This window comes from Oncorhynchus mykiss, chromosome 19 (assembly GCF_013265735.2).
Source record: "Oncorhynchus mykiss isolate Arlee chromosome 19, USDA_OmykA_1.1, whole genome shotgun sequence".
Lineage (NCBI taxonomy): Eukaryota > Metazoa > Chordata > Actinopteri > Salmoniformes > Salmonidae > Oncorhynchus > Oncorhynchus mykiss.
In genome coordinates this window covers 32,739,550-32,759,195 of record NC_048583.1, presented here as the reverse complement: position 1 = coordinate 32,759,195, position 19,646 = coordinate 32,739,550, and the positions used below count along the sequence as shown (strand labels likewise).

General features: G+C 43.3%; 1 protein-coding gene across 1 annotated transcript; it reads right to left on the bottom strand.

Moving 5' to 3' along the window:
- Positions 1-8,248: 8,248 nt before the first annotated feature.
- LOC110497687 (prolyl hydroxylase EGLN3) lies at positions 8,249-15,675 on the bottom strand. The gene is made up of 5 exons (XM_021573964.2): positions 15,087-15,675; positions 10,417-10,536; positions 9,832-9,968; positions 9,645-9,718; positions 8,249-9,464 (listed from the first exon to the last, which is right to left on the bottom strand). Exons 1-5 carry the CDS (start codon positions 15,450-15,452, stop codon positions 9,415-9,417), a joined length of 747 nt encoding a protein of 248 aa, XP_021429639.1. The 5' UTR covers positions 15,453-15,675; the 3' UTR covers positions 8,249-9,414.
- Positions 15,676-19,646: the final 3,971 nt, after the last annotated feature.

Here is a 19,646-nt window from a genome sequence, read left to right as displayed (position 1 = left end):
ACTACTTTTACTTCACTACATTCCTGTCACGCCCTGATCAGTTTCACCTGTCCTTGTGATTGTCTCCACCCCCTCCAGGTGTCGCTTATTTTCCCCAGAGTATTTATCCCTGTGTTTCCTGTCTCTCTGTACTGTATCTTGTATGTTTAGTCAAGTTAACCAGTGTGGTTTTCCTCTAACTCCTTTTCTATTCTCTTTTGCTAGTCCTCCTGGTTGAGACCACTGCCTGACCCTGGACTACTTTCCCACCTGCCTGATCATCCTGCCTGCGCTGACATTGAATCTGCCTGCCCTTCGGTACCTATTGGACTCTGAACTGGTTTTAACTTTTTGCCTGTACACAACCATTCTCTTGCCTACCCATTTTGGATTAATAAACATGGTAAGACTCCATCTGCCTCCTGTGTCTGTATCTGGGTCTTGCCTTGATACATTCCTTAAGAAAATGTACTTTTTACTCCATACATTTTCCCTGTCACCCAAAAGTCTGTTACATTTTGAATGCTTAACAGGACTGGAACATTGTCCAATTCACACATCCCTACTGCCTCTGATCTGGGGGACTCACTAAACACATGCTTAGTTTGTAAATTGTTTGAGTGTCCCCCTGGCCATCGATAAATAAAACAAATACAATTGGCACAATTGGCCTAGCGTCGTCCGGGTTAGTTAAGGGCTTGGCCGGTAGGGATGTCCTTGTCTCATCGCGCACCAGCAACTCCTGTGACGGGCCAGGCACAGTGCGCGCTAACCAAGGTTGCCTAGTGCACGTTGTTTCCTCTGACACATGGCTGGCTTCCGGGTTGGATGCGCGCTGAGGACGCGTGACTTTCAACCTTCGTCTCTCCCGAGCCCGTACGGGAGTTGTAGCAATGAGAATTGGGAAAAATATATTTAGACTTACTGAAGTGACTAACTTTCTATTACGGTATCTTTACTTTTACTCAAGTATGACTATTGGGAACTTTTACCACTGACCATACACGCCACACAATATTCCAAATGAAATCAGTGCTCATGAGTGGGGCATCCTGTAGTGGAAATTTCCTGTATTACCAAATCACAGAGCAAAACCCACACAAGTCAGTTATCATAAAGTCCATCTTTAATTATATGAGCTCCATCACAATCCTCTCAGATCAATTCAGTGTCCATAAATGAATTCTGAGTGCTTACACATTGCAACTGAGATCCTTTATAGCAACATGACAAATAACAGATCTTAAGAACATTATACAAAGAAAGATTTTACTTGAGAGAGAAGTATCCCATCGCCAGACAGTATTTAGCTATAAATTATCATTCAGTTTGGTCTCCTAAACTAAGCTCTTATCTCGTTCTTGGTACAAAAATAGTACCAAGACATTACCTCACCCAATAGTATATATATATATATATATATATCAATTGCCATTTTAGACACTCCCAGCCCAAATACAACCCATCCTGGACAAGCTCACGGAGAGGAGAGTGAGCCTCTAGGTCAAGATAAGGGCAACCTCAGAGGGAACATAGAATGGTTCCAGACACGGCCATCCTCTCCCCGATGGGAAAAGTAGGGAGTGACTGGCACAGACATTGTGAAGCCAAGAGATAATTGGTTCCCCCTCAATCGTCCCTTCACATGGTTTAAAAGATACGTTTACATATGAAGACAAGCTTGACCTCTCCCCTTTCTGTGGCCCAAGTAACTGAACCTTGACAGAGAACAGATAACTGCAAACGGCCAACACTATAGTACAACAAAATACATTCTAAATGACAAGTATCTCACAAGCATATTATGAAAATAAAACATCTTATCTATGTTACCCAACTAATTCTGCCACGATAGTCCACAGCTATAGTTGACGTTTACATACTGTCACAACCATCTTCCTGGAAATGACTGGACCAAAGCGCAGCGTGATGAGCGTACATTTATTTGTAATGAATGTCGCCAACAAAACAAGGAAACGACCGTGAAGCTTAACTTGGGCAATCATGCCACTAACAAAGTCAGCTACCCACAAATGCAAAAGGAAAAAAGGCTGCTTAAGTATGACTCCCAATCAGACTCCCGGACCATCGCTGGAGGCCTCCCGACTGGCCTGTGTAGCAGTCACAGGACTCACCAGGCTGGGGAGACCTACTGGAGGCCTGGTCCTTGGAGGCACAGGACTCCGCCAATCTCCCCATGTGCCTGCGTCGATGACTTGCCTCCTCATACCATCGCCGCTCCTCCTTTGCTGCCTTTAATTCCTCCTTTGGACGGCGATATTCCCCAGCCTGCCTCCAGGTTCCTTTACCATCCAGGATTTCTTCCCAAGTCCATGAGTCCAGAAAACACTGCTCCTCCTTCACCTGCTGCTTGGTCCATTTGTGGTGGGTAGTTCTGTCACGACCATCTTCCTGGAAATGACTGGACCAAAGTGCAGCATGGTAAGCGTACATTTTCCTTTATTTTTAAATGTCACCAAAAAACGAATATGAAGCTTACTAGGGCTATACAGGCCACTAACAAAGTCAGCTACCCACAAATGCGAAAGGAAAAAAGGCTGCCTAAGTATGACTCTCAATCAGAGACAACGATAGACAGCTGCCTCTGATTGAGAACCACACCCGGCCAAACACAAAGAAATAGAAAACATAGAAATAAAGAAACTAGAATGCCCACCCTAGTCACACCATGGCCTAACCAGAATATAATAGAGAATAAAAGCCTCTCTATGGCCAGGGCGTGACACATACACTTAGGTTGGAGTCATTAAAACTTGTTTTTCAACCACTCCACAATTTAGTTTTGTCAAGTCGGTTAGGACATCTACTTTGTACATGACACAGGTAATTTTTTCCAACAACTTGTTATAGACAGATTATTTCACTTATAATTCACTGTATCACAATTCCAGTGTGTCAGAAATGTACATACACTAAAATGACAGTGCCTTTAAACAGCTTGGAAAATAACAGAAAATTATTTCATGGCTTTAGAAGCTTCTGATAGAGTAATTGACATAATTTGAGTCAAACATTACTTGACATCACCGGAAAATCAAATGAAATCAGCCAAGACCTCAGAAAATAATTGTAAACCTCCACAAGTCTGGTTCATCCTTGGGAGCAATTTCCAAACGCCTGAAGGTACCACGTTCATCTGTACAAACAATAGTATGCAACTATAAACACCATGGAACCACGCAGCCATCATACCTGTACGTCAAGGCTGAGAAATGTCTGTTCTTCCAACAGTCCGTCTCTTTCCTAGGGTACCGCATTTCCACTTCAGGGGTGGAGATGGAGAGTGACCATTTCAGCCGTGCGTAATTGGCCAACTCCCACCATGGTAAAGGAAGTGCAGCGGTTTCTAGTGTTTGCCAACTTCTACCGGAGGTTTATCCAGGGTTTTGGTCAGGTAGCAGTTCCCATTACCTCACTGCTGAAGGGGGGACCGGTGTGGCTGCAGAAAGCTCCCTGTGCTTTCTTTTCGAAGAAGTTCAGCCCAGCGGAGCGAAACTATGATGTGGGGGACCGGGAGCTGTTGGCTGTTGTCAAGGCTCTGAAGGCGTGGAGACATTGGCTTGAGGGGGCTAAACACCCTTTTCTCATCTGGACTGACCCCCGCAATCTGGAGTACATCTGGGCGGTGAGGAGACTGAACCCTCGCCAGGCAAGGTGGGCTGTGTTCTTTACCCATTTTGTTTTCACTCTGTCCGACAGACCAGGTTCCCAGAATGCTAAGGCAGACGCACTGTCCCAGATATATGACACAGAGGAGCGGTCCATGGATCAAACTCCCATACTTCCGGCCTCCTGCCTGGTGGCACCGGGGGTGTGGGAGCTGGATGCGGATATCGAGCGGGCGTTACGCACAGAGCCCACTCCCCCCCAGTGTCCAGCTGGGCGCCTGTACGTTCCGTCTGCTGTCCGCGACCGTTTGATCTATTGGGCCCACACGTCACCCTCCTCTGGTCATCCTGGCATCGGTCGGACGGTGCGTTGCCTTAGTGGGAAGTACTGGTGGTCCACCTTGACCAAGGAGGGTTTATGTTTCCTCCCAGTGCAAGGCTCCTAGGCACCAGCCCAGAGGGAAATTACAACCCCTACCCGTTCCACAACGGCCGTGGTCGCACCTGTCGGTGGACTTCCTGATGGATCTTCCTCCCTCACAGGGCAACACCCCGATCCTGGTTGTTGTGGATCGGTTTTCTAAGTCCTGCCGTCTCCCTTTTCCCGGTCTGCCTACAGCCCTACAGACTGTGGAGGCCCTGTTCACTCACGTCTTCCGGCACTATGGGGTGCCTGAGGACATAGTCTCTGATCGGGGTCCCCAGTGCACGTCCAGGGTCTGGAGAGTGTTCATGGAACGTCTGGGGGTCTAGGTAAGCCTCACCTCAGGTTTTCACCCCAAGAGTAACGGGCAGGTGGAGAGAGTAAACCAGGATGTGGGTAGGTTTCTGCGGTCATATTGCCAGGCCTGACCGGGGGAGTGTGCGGTGTTCATCTCCTAGGCAGAGATGGCCCAAAACTCACTCCACCACTCCTCCACTAACCTTTCCCCCTTCCAGTGCGTACTGGGGTATCAGCCAGTTCTGGCACCTTGGTATCAGAGCCAGATCGAAGCTCCTGCGGTGGACGAATGGTTCAGGCACGCGGAGGAGACATGGGAAGCTGCCCGTGTTCACCTTCAGCGGGTCGTGCTGCATCAGAAAGAGAACGCATACCGTCGCCGCAGTGAGGCCCCGGTGTTCGCACCGGGGGACCAGGTCTGGCTCTCGACCCGAAACCTCTCCCTCCACCTGCCCTGCTGGAAGCTGTGTCCGCGGTTTGTGTGGCCATTCAAAGTCCTGAGGAGACTGAGGTATGCTACAGGTTACAGCTTCCCCTAGATTACCGTATTGATCCCTCGTCCCATGTGTCTCCCCTCAGGCCAGGTGGCTGGTCCACTCCAGGAGTCTGAGGTGCAGGAGGTTCCTCCGCCCCCTCTGGACATCGAGGGGGCCCCGGCGTATGCTGTTCGAGCCATCCTGGCCTCGAGGCATCGGGAAAGGGGCCTTCAGTACCTCGTAGAGTGGGAGGGGTACAGTCTGGAGGAGAGATGCTGGGTGCCGGTGGAGGACGTCTTGGACCCTTCGTTGCTGCGGGAGTTCCACCGTCTCCATCCGGATCACCCTGCACCTCGTCCTCTGGGTCGTCCCCGAGTGTCGGTGCGCTGCTGGAGCCGTGTGTCAAGGGGGGAGGGTGGGGTATGTTCTCTACATACGGTATATAGTACTCTGTGGCTGCCTATATAGTCCCAAGCTCTCAATTTACTCACAGGTGGTATGGGTACTAAATGGATCTGGTCTAAACCCTACATTGGGGGTCGAGCTTTACATGGGGTCGAGTGAGGCGGGGTGTCTTCCAAGTCAACATTTTCCAATGAGCCCATGGCTGGAGCGCAAGGAGTTGTTATGAGGCTAGAGCCAAGACTAGAGTTAGAGTCAACATACTTGCTGCAACTATCTGGAGGGTTAGGGTTAGCATTAAGGGTCTGGAGTGAGCTAGTTTCCCCTGAGTGGTAAAGGTTATGATTAGGGTGAAGTGATGGCGCTGTAGGGGAAGGTTTATACACAAAGTTATACACTCTATCGGCCTGACAGAACAGCAGCCTCTGGTAAGACACGGGGCAGGGGGCCTATGCATTTATGTAAACAACATCTGGTGCACGATATCTAAGGAGTCTCAAGCTATTGCTCGCCTGAGGTAGAGTATCGCATGATAACCTGTAGACCACACTATCTACCTAGAGATTTTTCATCTGTATTTTTTGTAGCTGTCTACATACCACCACAGACCGATGCTGGCACTAAAACCGCACTCAATGAGCTGTATACCACCATAAGCAAACAGGAAAACTCTCATCCACAGGCGGCGCTCCTAGTGGCCGGGGAGTTTAATGCAGGGAAACTTAAATCAGTTTTACCTAACTTCTATCAGCATGTTAAATGTGCAACCAGAGGGAAAAAAACTCTGGACCAAATTTACGCCACACACAGAGACACATACAAAGCTCTCCCTCACCCTCCATTTGGTAAATCTGACCATAATTCTATCCTCCTGATTCCTGTTTACAAGAAAAAATTTAATCAGGAGGCACCAGTGACTCGGCCTATAAAAAAGTGGTCAGATGAAGCAGATGCTAAACTATAGGACTGTTTTGCTAGCACAGACTAGAATATTTTCCGGGATTCTTCCGATGGCATTGAGGAGTACACCACATCAGCCATTGGCTTTATCAATAAGTGCATTGAGGACGTCGTCCCCACAGTGATTGTACATACCCCAACCAGAAGCCATGGATTACAGGCAACATTCGCACTGAGCTAAAGGGTAGAGCTACCGCTTTCAAGTAGCGGGACTCTAACCCGGAAGCTTATGAGAAATCTTGCTATGCCCTCCGATGAACCATCAAACAGGCAAAGCGTCAATACAGGACTAAGATCGAATCATACTACACCGGCTCCAACGCTCATTGGATGTGGCAGGGTCTGCAAACTATTACAGACTACAAAGGGAGGCACAGCTAAGAGCTGACCAGTGACACGAGCCTACTAGACAAGCTAAATAACTTTGATGTTCGCTTCAAGGCAAGTAACACTGAAACATGCATGAGAGCATCAGCTGTTCCGGACGACTGTGTGATCACGCTCTCCGCAGCCGATGTGAGTAAGACCTTTAAACAGGCCGCAGGGCCAGACGGATTACCAGGACGTGTACTCCGAGCATGTGCTGACCAACTGGCAAGTGTCTTCACTGACATTTTCAACTTCTCCCTGTCTGAGTCTGTAATACCAACATGTTTCAAGCAGTCCACCATAGTCCCTGTGCCCAAGAACATTAAGGTATCCTGCCTAAATTACTACCGACCCACAGCACTCATGTCTGTAGACATGAAATGCTTTGAAAGGCTGGTCATGGCTCACATCAACACCATTATCCCATTAACCCACTCTAATTTGCATACCGCCCCAACAAATCCACAGATGTTGCAATCTCCATTGCACTCCACACTGCCCTTTCACACCTGGACAAAAGGAACACCTATGTGAGAATGCTATTAATTGAATACAGATCAGCGTTCAACACCATAGTGCACTCAAAGCTCATCATTAAGCTAAAGACCCTGGGACTAAACACCTCCCTCTACAACTGGATCCTGGACTTCCTGACGGGCCGCCCCCAGGTGGTAAGGGTAGGTAACAACACATCCGCAACACGGGGGCCCCTCAGGGGTGCGTGCTCAGTCCCCTCTTGTACTCTCTGTTCACTCATGACTGCATGGCCAGGCACGACTCCAACACCATCATTAAATTTGCTGATGGCACAAGTGGTAGGCCTGATCACCAACAACGATGAGACAGCCTATAGGTAGGAGGTCAGAGACCTGACTGTGTGGTGCAAGGACAACAACCTCTCCCTCAACGTGATCAAGACAAAGGAGATGATTGTGGACTACAGGAAAAGGAGGACCGAGCACGATCACATTCTCATCGACGGGGCTGCAGTGGAGCAGGTTGAGAGCTTCAAGTTCCTTGGTGCACACCATGACAGTCGTGAAGAGGTCACGACAAAACCTATTCCCCCTCAGGAGACTGAAAAGATTTGGGTTAGGGCATAACCCTAACCCATTGAGAGAATATTTGGTATGAGTCCTCAGATCCTCAAAAGGTTCTACAGCTGCACCATCGAGAGCATCCTGACTGGCTGCATCACTGCCTGGTATGGCAACTGCTCGGCCTCCAACCGCAAGGCACTACAGAGGGTAGTGCGAAGGGCAGTACATCACTGGGGCCAAGCTTCCTGCCATGCAGAACCTCTATACCAGGCGGTGTCAGAGGAAGGCCCTAAAAATTGTCAAAGACTCCAGCCACCTTAGTCAGATTGTTCTCTCTGCTCCCACACGGCAAGTGGTACCGGAGTGCCACCAAGTCTAGGTCCAAGAGGCTTCTAAACAGCCTCTACCCCCAAGCCATAAGACTCCTGAACATCTGGTCAAATGGCTACCTAGACTATTCACATTGCCCCACCCCCCTCTAGTCTCTTTAATTACTTGTTACTTTTATTTCTGATTCATATCTGTAGTTTTTGAAACTGCACTGTCAGTTAGGGGCTCGTAAGTAAGCATTTCACCTGTTGTATTCAGGGCATGTGACTAATGAAATTTGACTTGAAAGCACCTTTTGAGTGTAACCTTAAGATACAAATATAGAACAAACAGTGACAATAGTCAGGTTAAAAAATATTTTATTTTGTTTGAAACAAACATTTTACAACACCACTCTTATTCATCGTAGGCTATATCCACCAGCATACAAGCCGATTTTAAGCACTAAAATCATTTACAGCCAACAATACAAGTGCTGTATATCTGTGAAGCTTTGAAAGTTGCAATCTATCATTGATTTCTTCTCACAAGGTGTATACAGAAGCTTCTCAAACAACCTGCAGTTAATGTCGAAGACATCTGTTCAGAGCGATCAATAATGACAGAAGTGCTGGGAGTCACTCATAACTACTCAACCAGTTATAACGATTGTTGACATGTAATAAATTCGTAAGGACTTGGATGATCTAAAACTCTGTACCACATAGGAAGTAGGTCACCGTTTGAGATGCACCCTTGAATACTCCAGATGTTATTACCAACTTAAAACAAGATATACGATGTGACAATGTCTTTGAGCCACAACAGGTGTCCATTTTGGTTTTGTGCTTTTCAACATGACATTGTCAGCTTAATCTTTATATGCACACATTTTAATTACAGCTTAGCCAAATTGTATACTAAAAACTTGAGTAATACATTTGATTTGCAACAAGAACAATAACTAATCTAGGGGGAAAATGCATTAGAACCGTGCCTGTAAAAGAGTATAGAAGTGGCCTATTTTAGAATGTTGGGTGTTGTCTGAAGCCTCTACAGTAGGTAAAAAAACATTTTGAAAATACAACAAGAAAACGTTAAAAAGTCCCACCCCCAAAACATGTGATATCATTGAAAAGCCCAGAATGTCCTCTCAGAGTTACAACAGGACTTAACACAGTGGCATGTATGGCCTCAGAGATAGGGATCAACAATTACTGTCCATTAGAGTGGACAGAAATGAATTGCTGGGTCTCAGGAGGATGAAGACATTTCAAGAAGTAGTACAGTGTTATTTGGGTTGATCCAGGACACTTGGGTTTAAAAACAGTAATGAGTACCCTGGTTATTGAAAGAGCAGCAAATAATTTAATAGAAAAATAATGTACAAAGCCATCAAGCACACATCTTTGTAGCTTTTAGAAGAGATACCCAAATCCAAACAGTGATTAGATCAAAGTGTGAAAACTCTCAGTCAGCACGAAGGATTTGAGATTCATTCTTCTATTGTGTCACACAAGATGGAGTCTCTAAAGGTCACAGTTCTTCATGGTTCTTCTGTCCTGGTCCTGAGTGGAGGCTGAAACAGACAGATGAATGCCATTAATGATTAGGATACAGGTTGTAACCGAATGTCAGTGCTATATAACTGCAATTTATTACTGCGCAGGAATAAGAGCAACTTAATGTAAAACGTTAGCGAAGGTTTTTGTTTACACATAGATGTAACGTAGTTAATTGATCCAGTGGAGAAATGTACCTGTTAAGTCTCTGAACCGTCTCTTCGCCTCTGCTCTTTCTTCTGAATCAAAATACCACACTGTTACAGCATATCTGGAACAAAGCAAAATTCTAAATGATTAATACATAATTACACTGCATCTTTATCGCATTATTATTATTATAATACACATTTTCATAACAACAGTGTGATGCATCATACAGACCTTGTTGCATATGACGGCAGCACCTCGTGTGGATTCCTTCTATCTGACCAGAAGAACAACAGTCTGTCAAACAGGGGCTCAACATCGGCAACGTAGGATTTGCCCTCAGGAAAAATCCTAAGAATTCCTCCATGCTCCTGCAACATAACAGATACATATGGTTGACTTCAGCTTCACAGAACAAGAAGTTAAGCTAGAAAAGGCTTGGTATGCATTTTACAAAGATCAGAAGCCAAAGGGTGTTTTCAAACAAGCGGTGGGCGTACTATTTTTATGGCAACATCTCACATTTTCATAGTCTAAAAATAAACCATGCTTAAATATAATAACGTTAATTATGTTATAGCGGGAACTAAACCATCGAAAAATACAAAAGTGACTTTCTTGGAAATGTAACTAATTTAAAAGGATTGGCGTTGATTGCACCTAAATTATTTTATAATAGGTGACAATAAATATATGTCATAAGAATGTATACATGTAATAATGTTTAATATATATTCAATAAATATGTAAAAATAATAATACTTGTGTAGTTAATTTAATGGATTATGGAATGCATGTGTAATGAATCTACCACTCCACCTCTGCGTTCCAGTTCTTGTTCAGGTAGTAGATACAGGTGACACAGCGACCGTCAGCGTTGGGATTGTCCACATGTTTAACATATCCCGTCCCATTTCCTGGATAGCACGCCACCATCGCCTGGAATAGACAAACAAAAAACATCAATTCTGAGTCCATTCCACATTATATTTAGTATACTCGCTAATAATCATTAGATAATATGTAACAAACAGACTGTAGTGTACCCAATTACAGAAGCCTTCGTGTGGGAAAGTATGTGTATTTTTCAGTGGCCTTGGAATATTCTAAAAATACAGAAATAGCTTCTGCATTTCAGAGACAAAAATAGAACAAGACCAGATTTATGGGTAAATACCTTGGTTGCAAAAATGTCCTGTAAGCATTGCGTGGCGAGGGTGCGTTGTGGTTTCAGAAGGACTGGCCTACGTGCATTCAGTTAGCAGTCCAAGGAAACACAATTAACCAAACTCGTCATTTATCTTGTGATAAGAAAGCCAAGAAAAGCCATCAAAGCCATGCTAATGAAAACGCTTGTGGTCAAGGGGCCAAGAGTAGACACATTGGATCAGATAGGTTTGCTAGAGGCCCAGTCAAGGCAACATTTTGTCAAATGATATTTGATTTGGGCAACGTGCGATAGATATTTTGCTTGTGTGATACAGTGCAGATGCAAAGGAACAGGATTGGACCCAAATATTTTGTTGAAACGTGATCAGATATTGGGATTCCACAATATGTGGCAGGTAGCTTAGCGGTTAGAGCATTGGGCCAGTTACCGAAAGGTTGCTAGTTTGAATCCCAGAGGCAAAAAAAAAAATGTAACTTAACCCTAACATTTCCATTTCACCAAACACTTGTACAGAATTTGTGCAACAGGACAAATATAAGCAACTCCTATTTGACCTTGTGGTTGTATTATTTCAGCTGTACCTTCCTAACCCTTAGGAAACAGGAGGTCCTGTTCGTGCCTATAGAGGTTTGACCTTCGACCCTCACATTACAGAAAAAGGTCACTGGACTCAGACTGCTTACACATTGAATTCAGCCACTGCGTTGCCTAATAAGTGACTTCCCTGAAGGTAGTGTGACAAGCACAGCGGTAGCTAAAAAAACTATGCTTTTCCTTTCCAGTTGCTAGGATACAATGCAAAGGGACAAATCTTTTGGTCTTATGTCAGGGAAAATTACATTTACAATTTAACAGCAACCTTTAGACATGCATCATATAAATCAAACTTTTCTCTCTCCTTTGATTACTGATCGATTGATGCATGCATACACCTACATAATAAATCTGCAATAAAATCACTCTTCAGAAGCAACATCACAAGGGCCTTATCTGGTCAAGTGATCCTTTAGTTCATTTGCACATCATCATATCTCAGCACGTGCTGAGGAAAGGAGTATTATGACACACCCAGTGTTTACGGTCTACAGTCGGGGAACATATGCATGTACGCACAGTGTTGTCAAAGAACAGTGAAAACACGTGAAACAAGAGAGAAAGGAAGACAGCGAGGAAGGGGAAGTCCACACACAGAGCAAAGCTGGCAGGCTGCCAGGATGTTGAAGGTTTAATGACAGAGCTACGTGTGGAGCGTGAGCCAGCAGACTCCACATGTAGTACTGCTAGGTCTACCGACCTCTTCCCCCCCCCCCGCTCTTCCCCTCCCTCTCACTCACTCTATACATCCATTGACTTAAATCTGTAAATCCTTTTAGAGATAACAGATTTATTTTTGCTCTTCTTAAATTTCAAATCAAGGTAAACAACAGCTAGCTTTTGTTGTTACTTCTTATAATCAGTCCATCTGATCAATGGGTTGTCTACATAAGGTTGGGAGCAGGATCCAGGCATGTGGGAAAGAGAGAAGGGCGTGATGGGATGTAAAGTGTGTCCCCCCCCCTTCTGTCTCAGTACCCAGCATCTATGCTGCAATAGTCTATGTGCTGGGGGGCTAGGGTCAGTCTGTCCTATCTGGTGTAATTATCTTGTATTATATGTGGGGTCATGTGTGAACTTTGAAATTAGAAGTAACATACCTCTCTCTATATCTGTCTGATTGGCTAGGTCCGCTACGCTATGAAACCACACACTACCGGCCGCAATTGATATGGTGAAAACAATGTGTGGGGAATCAGAGGCACAGACACTCACATTAATACCTTTATCAGATAACACGGTTAAACAAATAATGCATGATATTGCTAGCAATCAAGAGGAAACGGACTGAACACCTCAAACTCCCCAGCTTATGCTCTCCAAATGGACGTTAGCTGTGAGGACCGAGATTGCCATGCATCGACTTTTGTTCGCTATACATGTCAGGGGATGCTATTCACAAGGACATATTGTTATTTCTCACGATTTCCAAGAATGAAACGGCCTATGGGATGTTCAGTGTGTTGCGTTATATCGTCGAAAAACTGATTCCATATGGGATCGAACGGTGGGCTTTTGCACAGATGGGCTCCGTCATGGGGACGGTGTGTAGGCCAAAGGGACTAAAAGAGAATACCCTGCAGTCTCCCTCTGAGCATTAATGCCTGCGTTCAACACAGCTGGAAACTCTGACATGGGAACTCTGAAATCTCCGACTTCTGACTTCAGTGCGTTCAATGCAACTGGGAGCTCAGAAAGAAACGAGCTCCGACTGGGAAAGATTGGTATGAACCGTCATCTAACTCAGAATTCCAACTTGGGAACTCAGGCCTCTTTCTGGAGCTCTGATTTTCCGACCTAAAGATCACTGACGGAAAAATAAGATATCAAATCACAACATCTTATTTTTCCAAGTTCCCAGTTGTCTTGAAAGCACCATAAAACTTATGGCAGGCTACCCTTCGCAAGCTCATATCTGTGTGAACCTGGATTCAGTACACTCCTCTGCATTAAAACCAAATATCAATCCAGGTTGGATGTGACAGCTGAGATGAGGTGCGCACTGTGGACCACGCCCCCTGACTGAGAAGCTTTGACGTGACATGCATCAAGCACACCCATCTCATTAGTGGTGGTGAGATCAGATCCATTATGTCAGACTAATTAACAATTGACTGCCCCCACATTAAAAGTATGTGATTGTGAGTTGAGAAGACAATCAGAAATACTGTTGGAATGTTTTTCAATTCACTGCCATAGCCCCAAATAAAAAAAAAGATTTTCACATGGGTGGGGTTGCGAGAATTTTCAAATATCAAAATGGGGTCTTGGCCCAAAATGTTTTGCGAACTCTGTCTTGGAGACACACAATTATTATAAATGCATGAGGATAAAAATGGGAGTAATAAATACACAAAATTGTGGTTATCCAAAGTTCACTGACATTTAAATCAAAGAGAGTACAGTATGAAGAGGGGCTAAAACTGCTTCTCCGATAGAACACTTGTACCCGATCACACTTGTAGGGGATGTCAGCTAAGCTCATGCGTAGTAGAAACACATCGGGTCTAATGGTAGTCTCATGCCGAACTGCGCAGGCCGTAAAAATCAAAAGGGCCTCCATCGATATAGTTATTTTTGTACGAAAATTAAAAGTGTCAATTTGTCACTTTCACAAGTTTGGAGTAATAAGATGTTCAACCACTTATGACATTGGCTCAAATCTAGGTTTTGCCTTTAGATTTAAAGAATGAATAACTAAGGAAGAATGTATAAATTCTCTCATTTACTTCTCAAACCCAGGCCTGGCCTGTTTTACAAAAGTTCCTGGAAGTCTTGCGATGTTGTGCCTCTGAGTTTAGAAACTCTGATAACGTTCTAGCCAGCCAACTTCAGCTAACTCAGATACATCAAACATGAATTTTCGTCAAAAACAACTAATATATAAAATATTTAATTAATTGTTATTTTAGAATGTAGGTAACAGTTTTATAAAAGCAGCAAGACATAAGGTAGTGCTGTATCATGAATACAGTCACAGGTAAATGGGTTGACTGGCCCATCGCCTCGGGCCACAACGCCATTTACCTGCGACTGTATTCGTGATACAGCACTACCTTGTGCCTTGATGCTTAATTATACCATGGCATTGTTGAATAGCCGTTTCTGATTGGCTTGAAGGGCATTCTAGAGCGTGCATTATTTCCCTATAATGCATGGTAATATTCAATGGTTATGAAGTTCATTCTTACATGTTCTTTGTTTGAGCTGCTTTTGAAAGCAAAAGTCAAATTGAAAACATTATTGGGGTTGTTGAATTCGACTTTCATAATAACAAGCTATGAGGATGGTTTCTTAGCTAGCAAGTCTGGTCAATGGTTATGTCCAAAGCAACTAACGTTAATGTAGCTATCTAGTAAACTTGCTAACTAGCTACTTCAGTTGGTGTTAAACACATTTCTAGCAGCAAATGTGTTCAATCATAGCCGTGTTAAAAGCGGGATAGTCTCGGTGCTCCATGCGTTCTCTGTTAAACAAAGCAATTCGGACGAAGGTTGGTGCCACTCCGCTACTCGTCGTGGAACACACCTTCCACAGTGTGCATTATTTTCCATTTAATGCATAGCACCTCGATGATTATCCCTTAAATATCGTTCAACATTCATCGCTCTAGATACAATATTAACATAATCAAATAGAATATAAGGACAAAGTGATCACATTTTTTTCCACCTTCAAACCAAGGAAATACACGTAATTTATGCACAATTGTCGCACAATTTACCTTTGATCTTTCTCGAATAATACTTTTCCCAAGTCGGCCGATGCAATGAGTAACCAACTTATCGATTAAGGTAAGGAGGATGTTAATAGCCTCGCACCCTCTTTCAACTCCACTGACCCAGGCTATCTTGTCACCCCGAATGTTCCTTTTGGAAATCCCACAACTCCGGTCAGGACCAGCTAGCTGTCCGTCCTGCAGAACTCCAGAGCTGTGCAGCTCTTTCACTTGGTCCAAAACAAAGTGTCCAACCAATTCTCCTAGGAAGTTATCCACGTAAAAGAATCCTTGGTCAAGTAGGGACGGGACAATCAGGTCCAGGGCTAACCGCTCCAAGTCTGTGTCCAATGCATGTTGCAGAAGAGGCATTTTCGCGATTTATAAAGAATTTAACTAAGCTTCTAAAGTTATGTTACTGAAACTGCCACGATAGTGTCAGTGCGTTAGGCTCACTGATACATATGTTTCAATAATTCAGCCCTTCTCGCTCTGCAGAAACGAGTACAATATATTCTTAAGAGACGCAATTTCACAAGAGTTCTGTTCTGCAACAAAGTGTAAAGAAGCAGCGAATGAGAGGCACCTGCATATAAATACGGAACGTGCTGGATGTGTTGTAGAGGGGCGGAGGCAAGGACTTTCATTAATTGAAATAACTTTCTGCATAGTTCACGCTTTTAATTTGTCGTTTTCGTTAGGGATGATAAAATACAAATATTTATAAGTATTTTGGGGCTAATTGGCCTATGCAATTTATTTTTAAAATAATACATGTTTATTTCTGTGCAAGTGTGATGCCGCCATTGACGATTCCACCAGGCGCATGTAGCCCTCGAAGCCGCTTGATCGCTGCACTTTCTCTCCGCAGACAAAGATTTTTCTAACTAATCCAAGATAGACCACAGCCTGTAGCTTCCAAGAGGAGCAAATTAATCATAACCGGCAGAGCAAGCAAAGAGATGGCAGAGCCATGCACGAGCTAGCGAGATCCTATTGGCGAGTTCTAATTGCAATTTGCATATTTCCGTTAGGGAACGCCTACTCTGTAAAGTGTGTGCAATAACTCAATTCGCCCTTGTACTCCTTTCAAACAACGCATTTAAAAAAACTTTGGCAAAGGGTAAAGTCTACAAAACTTTGTCCTGTTCCTAATAGATTCTAGTTTTGGGAACAGGAAAATGTGTTGAGTGCAAATGTTGGGCTTCCTCTCATCACCATATATGGTAGTGAGTAGAAACGCCAAGAGGATGCTTCAGATTTATACATCCTGTGAAACATCTGACTGATTGTTCTAGCTGTGCTACAGAAGTTAAATTAACATGACCATAGTTCATGAGCCAGGGGGGTCGGTCGGGCGGGCTCACTCGGGTAGACGATGTCTCATGGTAACTTATTTAAATGTTTATGTCCCTAGAGTTGGAAAATGTGTGATAGCAGTGCAGCAATAGTAACTTTCTGTGTATAACTCTTCTTTCATCCCTCCATCCATAAAATGTTATATGACAAACAATATCAGTATACAACAAGTTATTGCTTACTTATACCCTTTAATCATATATAATTGGAAAGCTTAGATTCACAGCTATCCATTAGACACATTTTCAGAATGTTCAGGTCAACATAATTCTGACCTCTAGGGTAGGCTACATATCAGAATAATCTGTATTAATTGCTTTAAAATGGACACCCTGATACATTTTAAACTTTGTTTGTGGTTCTAAAGGGTAATTACATTAGCTTTCAAATGATATTTAATATAACCAACTTTGAAAGCACCAGCTACAAACATTGTTTAAAAATCTCAAATGTTGTGCCTTGACATTAGAATGTTGGAAGTTTAGCCATAGAATTCCATGTAATGGGGCAGCTATGTTTTTGGATTGTAACTTTGGTGATAGAGGCACCAATTTGCACACACACAGCTAGAACAGGGTTTTAAAAAGATTTGTAGATACAGGGCCATAACAGAATTCACGCATTAACCCCACAGAAGACTTTTTCCAATATGGCCACCAAACAACTCAATGGGGTCTTGTTGGACAATTTCACATTGTAATGGAATGTAGGCTACGGGCAAGTTTATAGTCCTCATAATGAAAACAGCTATTAGGATAACATTGTATATCATTTTAATCGGCTCACATCCATGACTATTCACCTGTCCATTTGACATGTTTGAAGATTAATATTGCAATTATTGATCATATATCTTTAGAAATCAGAAAAACTGACAGCTTTTTTGGCACATTCTTACCACAATTTGGTGATAATTTAACACCTGTATATCTCTGGCTCATGTGAATGTGTATTCTACATTACTATGAACGTTTCAAGATATTTTGGGGCATACTACAATTTAGAGCTGGGATGATAAACCAAAAATGACTGACTACAACATTGCCTTCCTCTAACCGAGGCATTTTGCTTATGTCGGTAATTTCCGGTGATTTGGTCCCCTTTGTTCCTCATTATTTGGTCAACAGTAGCAGCCTATGCATTATGCTGATTCCTGCTATGAAAGTATCTGCCTGTCCCTGTTTCGCTAACGGCTACTGACACTCTCTCCCTCTCCCCACTGTGTGCAAGGAGGAGGGAGAGAGGCATTCTGAGCACAAGCATGACCATTGCTCAAAATGCTATTGAGGGAAAAATACAGTTTTAAAAGCAAATACTGTCTTTCTAGTTACAGAGAGGAGAGTCACAGCTTTAAGTGAGTACAGTTGAAGTCGGAAGTTTACATACACTTAGGTTGGAGTCATTAAAATACGTTTTTCAACCACTTCACACATTTCTTGTTAACAAACTATAGTTTTGGCAAGTTGGTTAGGACTACTACTTTGTGCATGACACAAGTCATTTTTCCAACAATTGTTTACAGACAAATATTTCACTTATAATTCACTGTATCACAATTCCAGTGGGTCAGAAGTTTACATACACTAAGTTGACTGTGCTTTTAAACAGCTTGGAAAATTCCAGAAAATTATGTCATAGCTTTAGAAGCTTCTGATAGGCTAATTGACATAATTTGAGTCATTTGGAGGTGTACCTGTGTATGTATTTCAAGGTCTACCTTCAAACTCAGTGCCTCTTTGCTTGTCATCATGGGAAAATCAAAATAAATCAGCCAAGACCTCAGAAAAAAAATTGTAGACCTCCACAAGTCTGGTTCATCCTTGGGAGCAATTTCCAAATAACTGAAGGTACCATGTTCATCTGTACAAACAATAGTACGCGCTGGGGTTGCAGCATCATGTTGTGGGGGTGCTTTGCTGCAGCAGGGACTGGTGAACTTCACAAAATAGATGATATCATAAGGACGGAAAATTACGTGGATATATTAAAGCAACATCCCAAGACATCAGTCAGGAAGTTAAAGCTTGGTTGCAAATGGGTCTTCCAAATGGACAATGACCCCAAGCATACTTCCAAAGTTGTGGCAAAATGGCATAAAGACAACAAAGTCAAGGTATTGGAGTGGCCATCACAAAGCCCTGACCTCAATCCTATAGAACATTTGTGGGCAGAACTTAAAAGCGTGTACGAGCAAGGAGGCCTACAAACCTGACTCAGTTACACCAGCTCTGTCAGGAGGAATGGGCCTAAATTTACCCAACTTATTGTGGGAAGCTTGTGGAAGGCTACCTGAAACATTAGACCCAAGTTAAACAATTTAAAGGCAATGCTACCAAATACTAATTGAGTGTATGTAAACTTCTGACCAAATGGGAATGTGATGAAAGAAACAAAAGCTGAAAGAAATTCAGATTTCAAATTCTTAAAATAAAGTGGTGATCCTAACTGACCTAAGACAGGGAATTTTTACTAGGATTAAATGTCAGGAACTGTGAAAAGCTGAGTTTAAATGTATTTGGTTAAGGTGTATGTAAACCTCCGACTTCAACTATATATAATGTATTTCTTACCTCTTAATATTGAGTTCATGGCACCACTTTACAACCGGAGTAGTTGTAGCCTAGGCCCATCACTGGAATGTTTGTGTAGGACATTAGCTTACATTTACTGATACATTTACAAATTAGCCTACATGGCTATCTAGCATCAATATCATATTTGGAGTTAGCAATCTAGCTAAATGTTTTGAGTTTCCACTTCCTCAGGTGGTGAATAGCCTATAGGCCAATATGCATAAAGATGCCTGCAAATTCTCTGAAGAGTCACAAATACATCTGATAATTCTGGATCCTATTTTGACAGATTGCACATCAAAATATCAATCATGCATTTCCTGGATATGATACAGTAGATTAAATAACTTACTTTTTGAATCATACGCTACCATCTCAGTTGTTTTACTTGGCACTGGAAAAAATGTGTCTAGAGCCCTGCCGCTAATGTAAGGTATTTGTCCATTACATTTTTTTTTTGTTGCTATCGAGCAAAATAGTTACATTTATCGCAATATGGCCATAACCCTGAGCTGCACACTCCACCCATCACCTACGACCTGAGCCTGAGAGGCTAGGGAGTACCATAAACCTGCCTCTCAAACTCTTTCTGACCTGCGTGACCTGCCGGACCTGCCGGACATCTGCCAAACCT

Excerpts from the sequence above, each read along its gene's own strand:
- LOC110497687 (XM_021573964.2), bottom strand. The coding sequence starts at position 15,452 with ATGCCTCTTCTGCAACATGCATTGGACACAGACTTGGAGCGGTTAGCC. Across the intron at positions 9,969-10,416 it reads ACAAGAACTGGAACGCAGAG|GAGCATGGAGGAATTCTTAG; the intron begins GTGGAGTGGTAG and ends GTTATGTTGCAG. Across the intron at positions 9,465-9,644 it reads ACGGTTCAGAGACTTAACAG|CCTCCACTCAGGACCAGGAC; the intron begins GTACATTTCTCC and ends TGTCTGTTTCAG.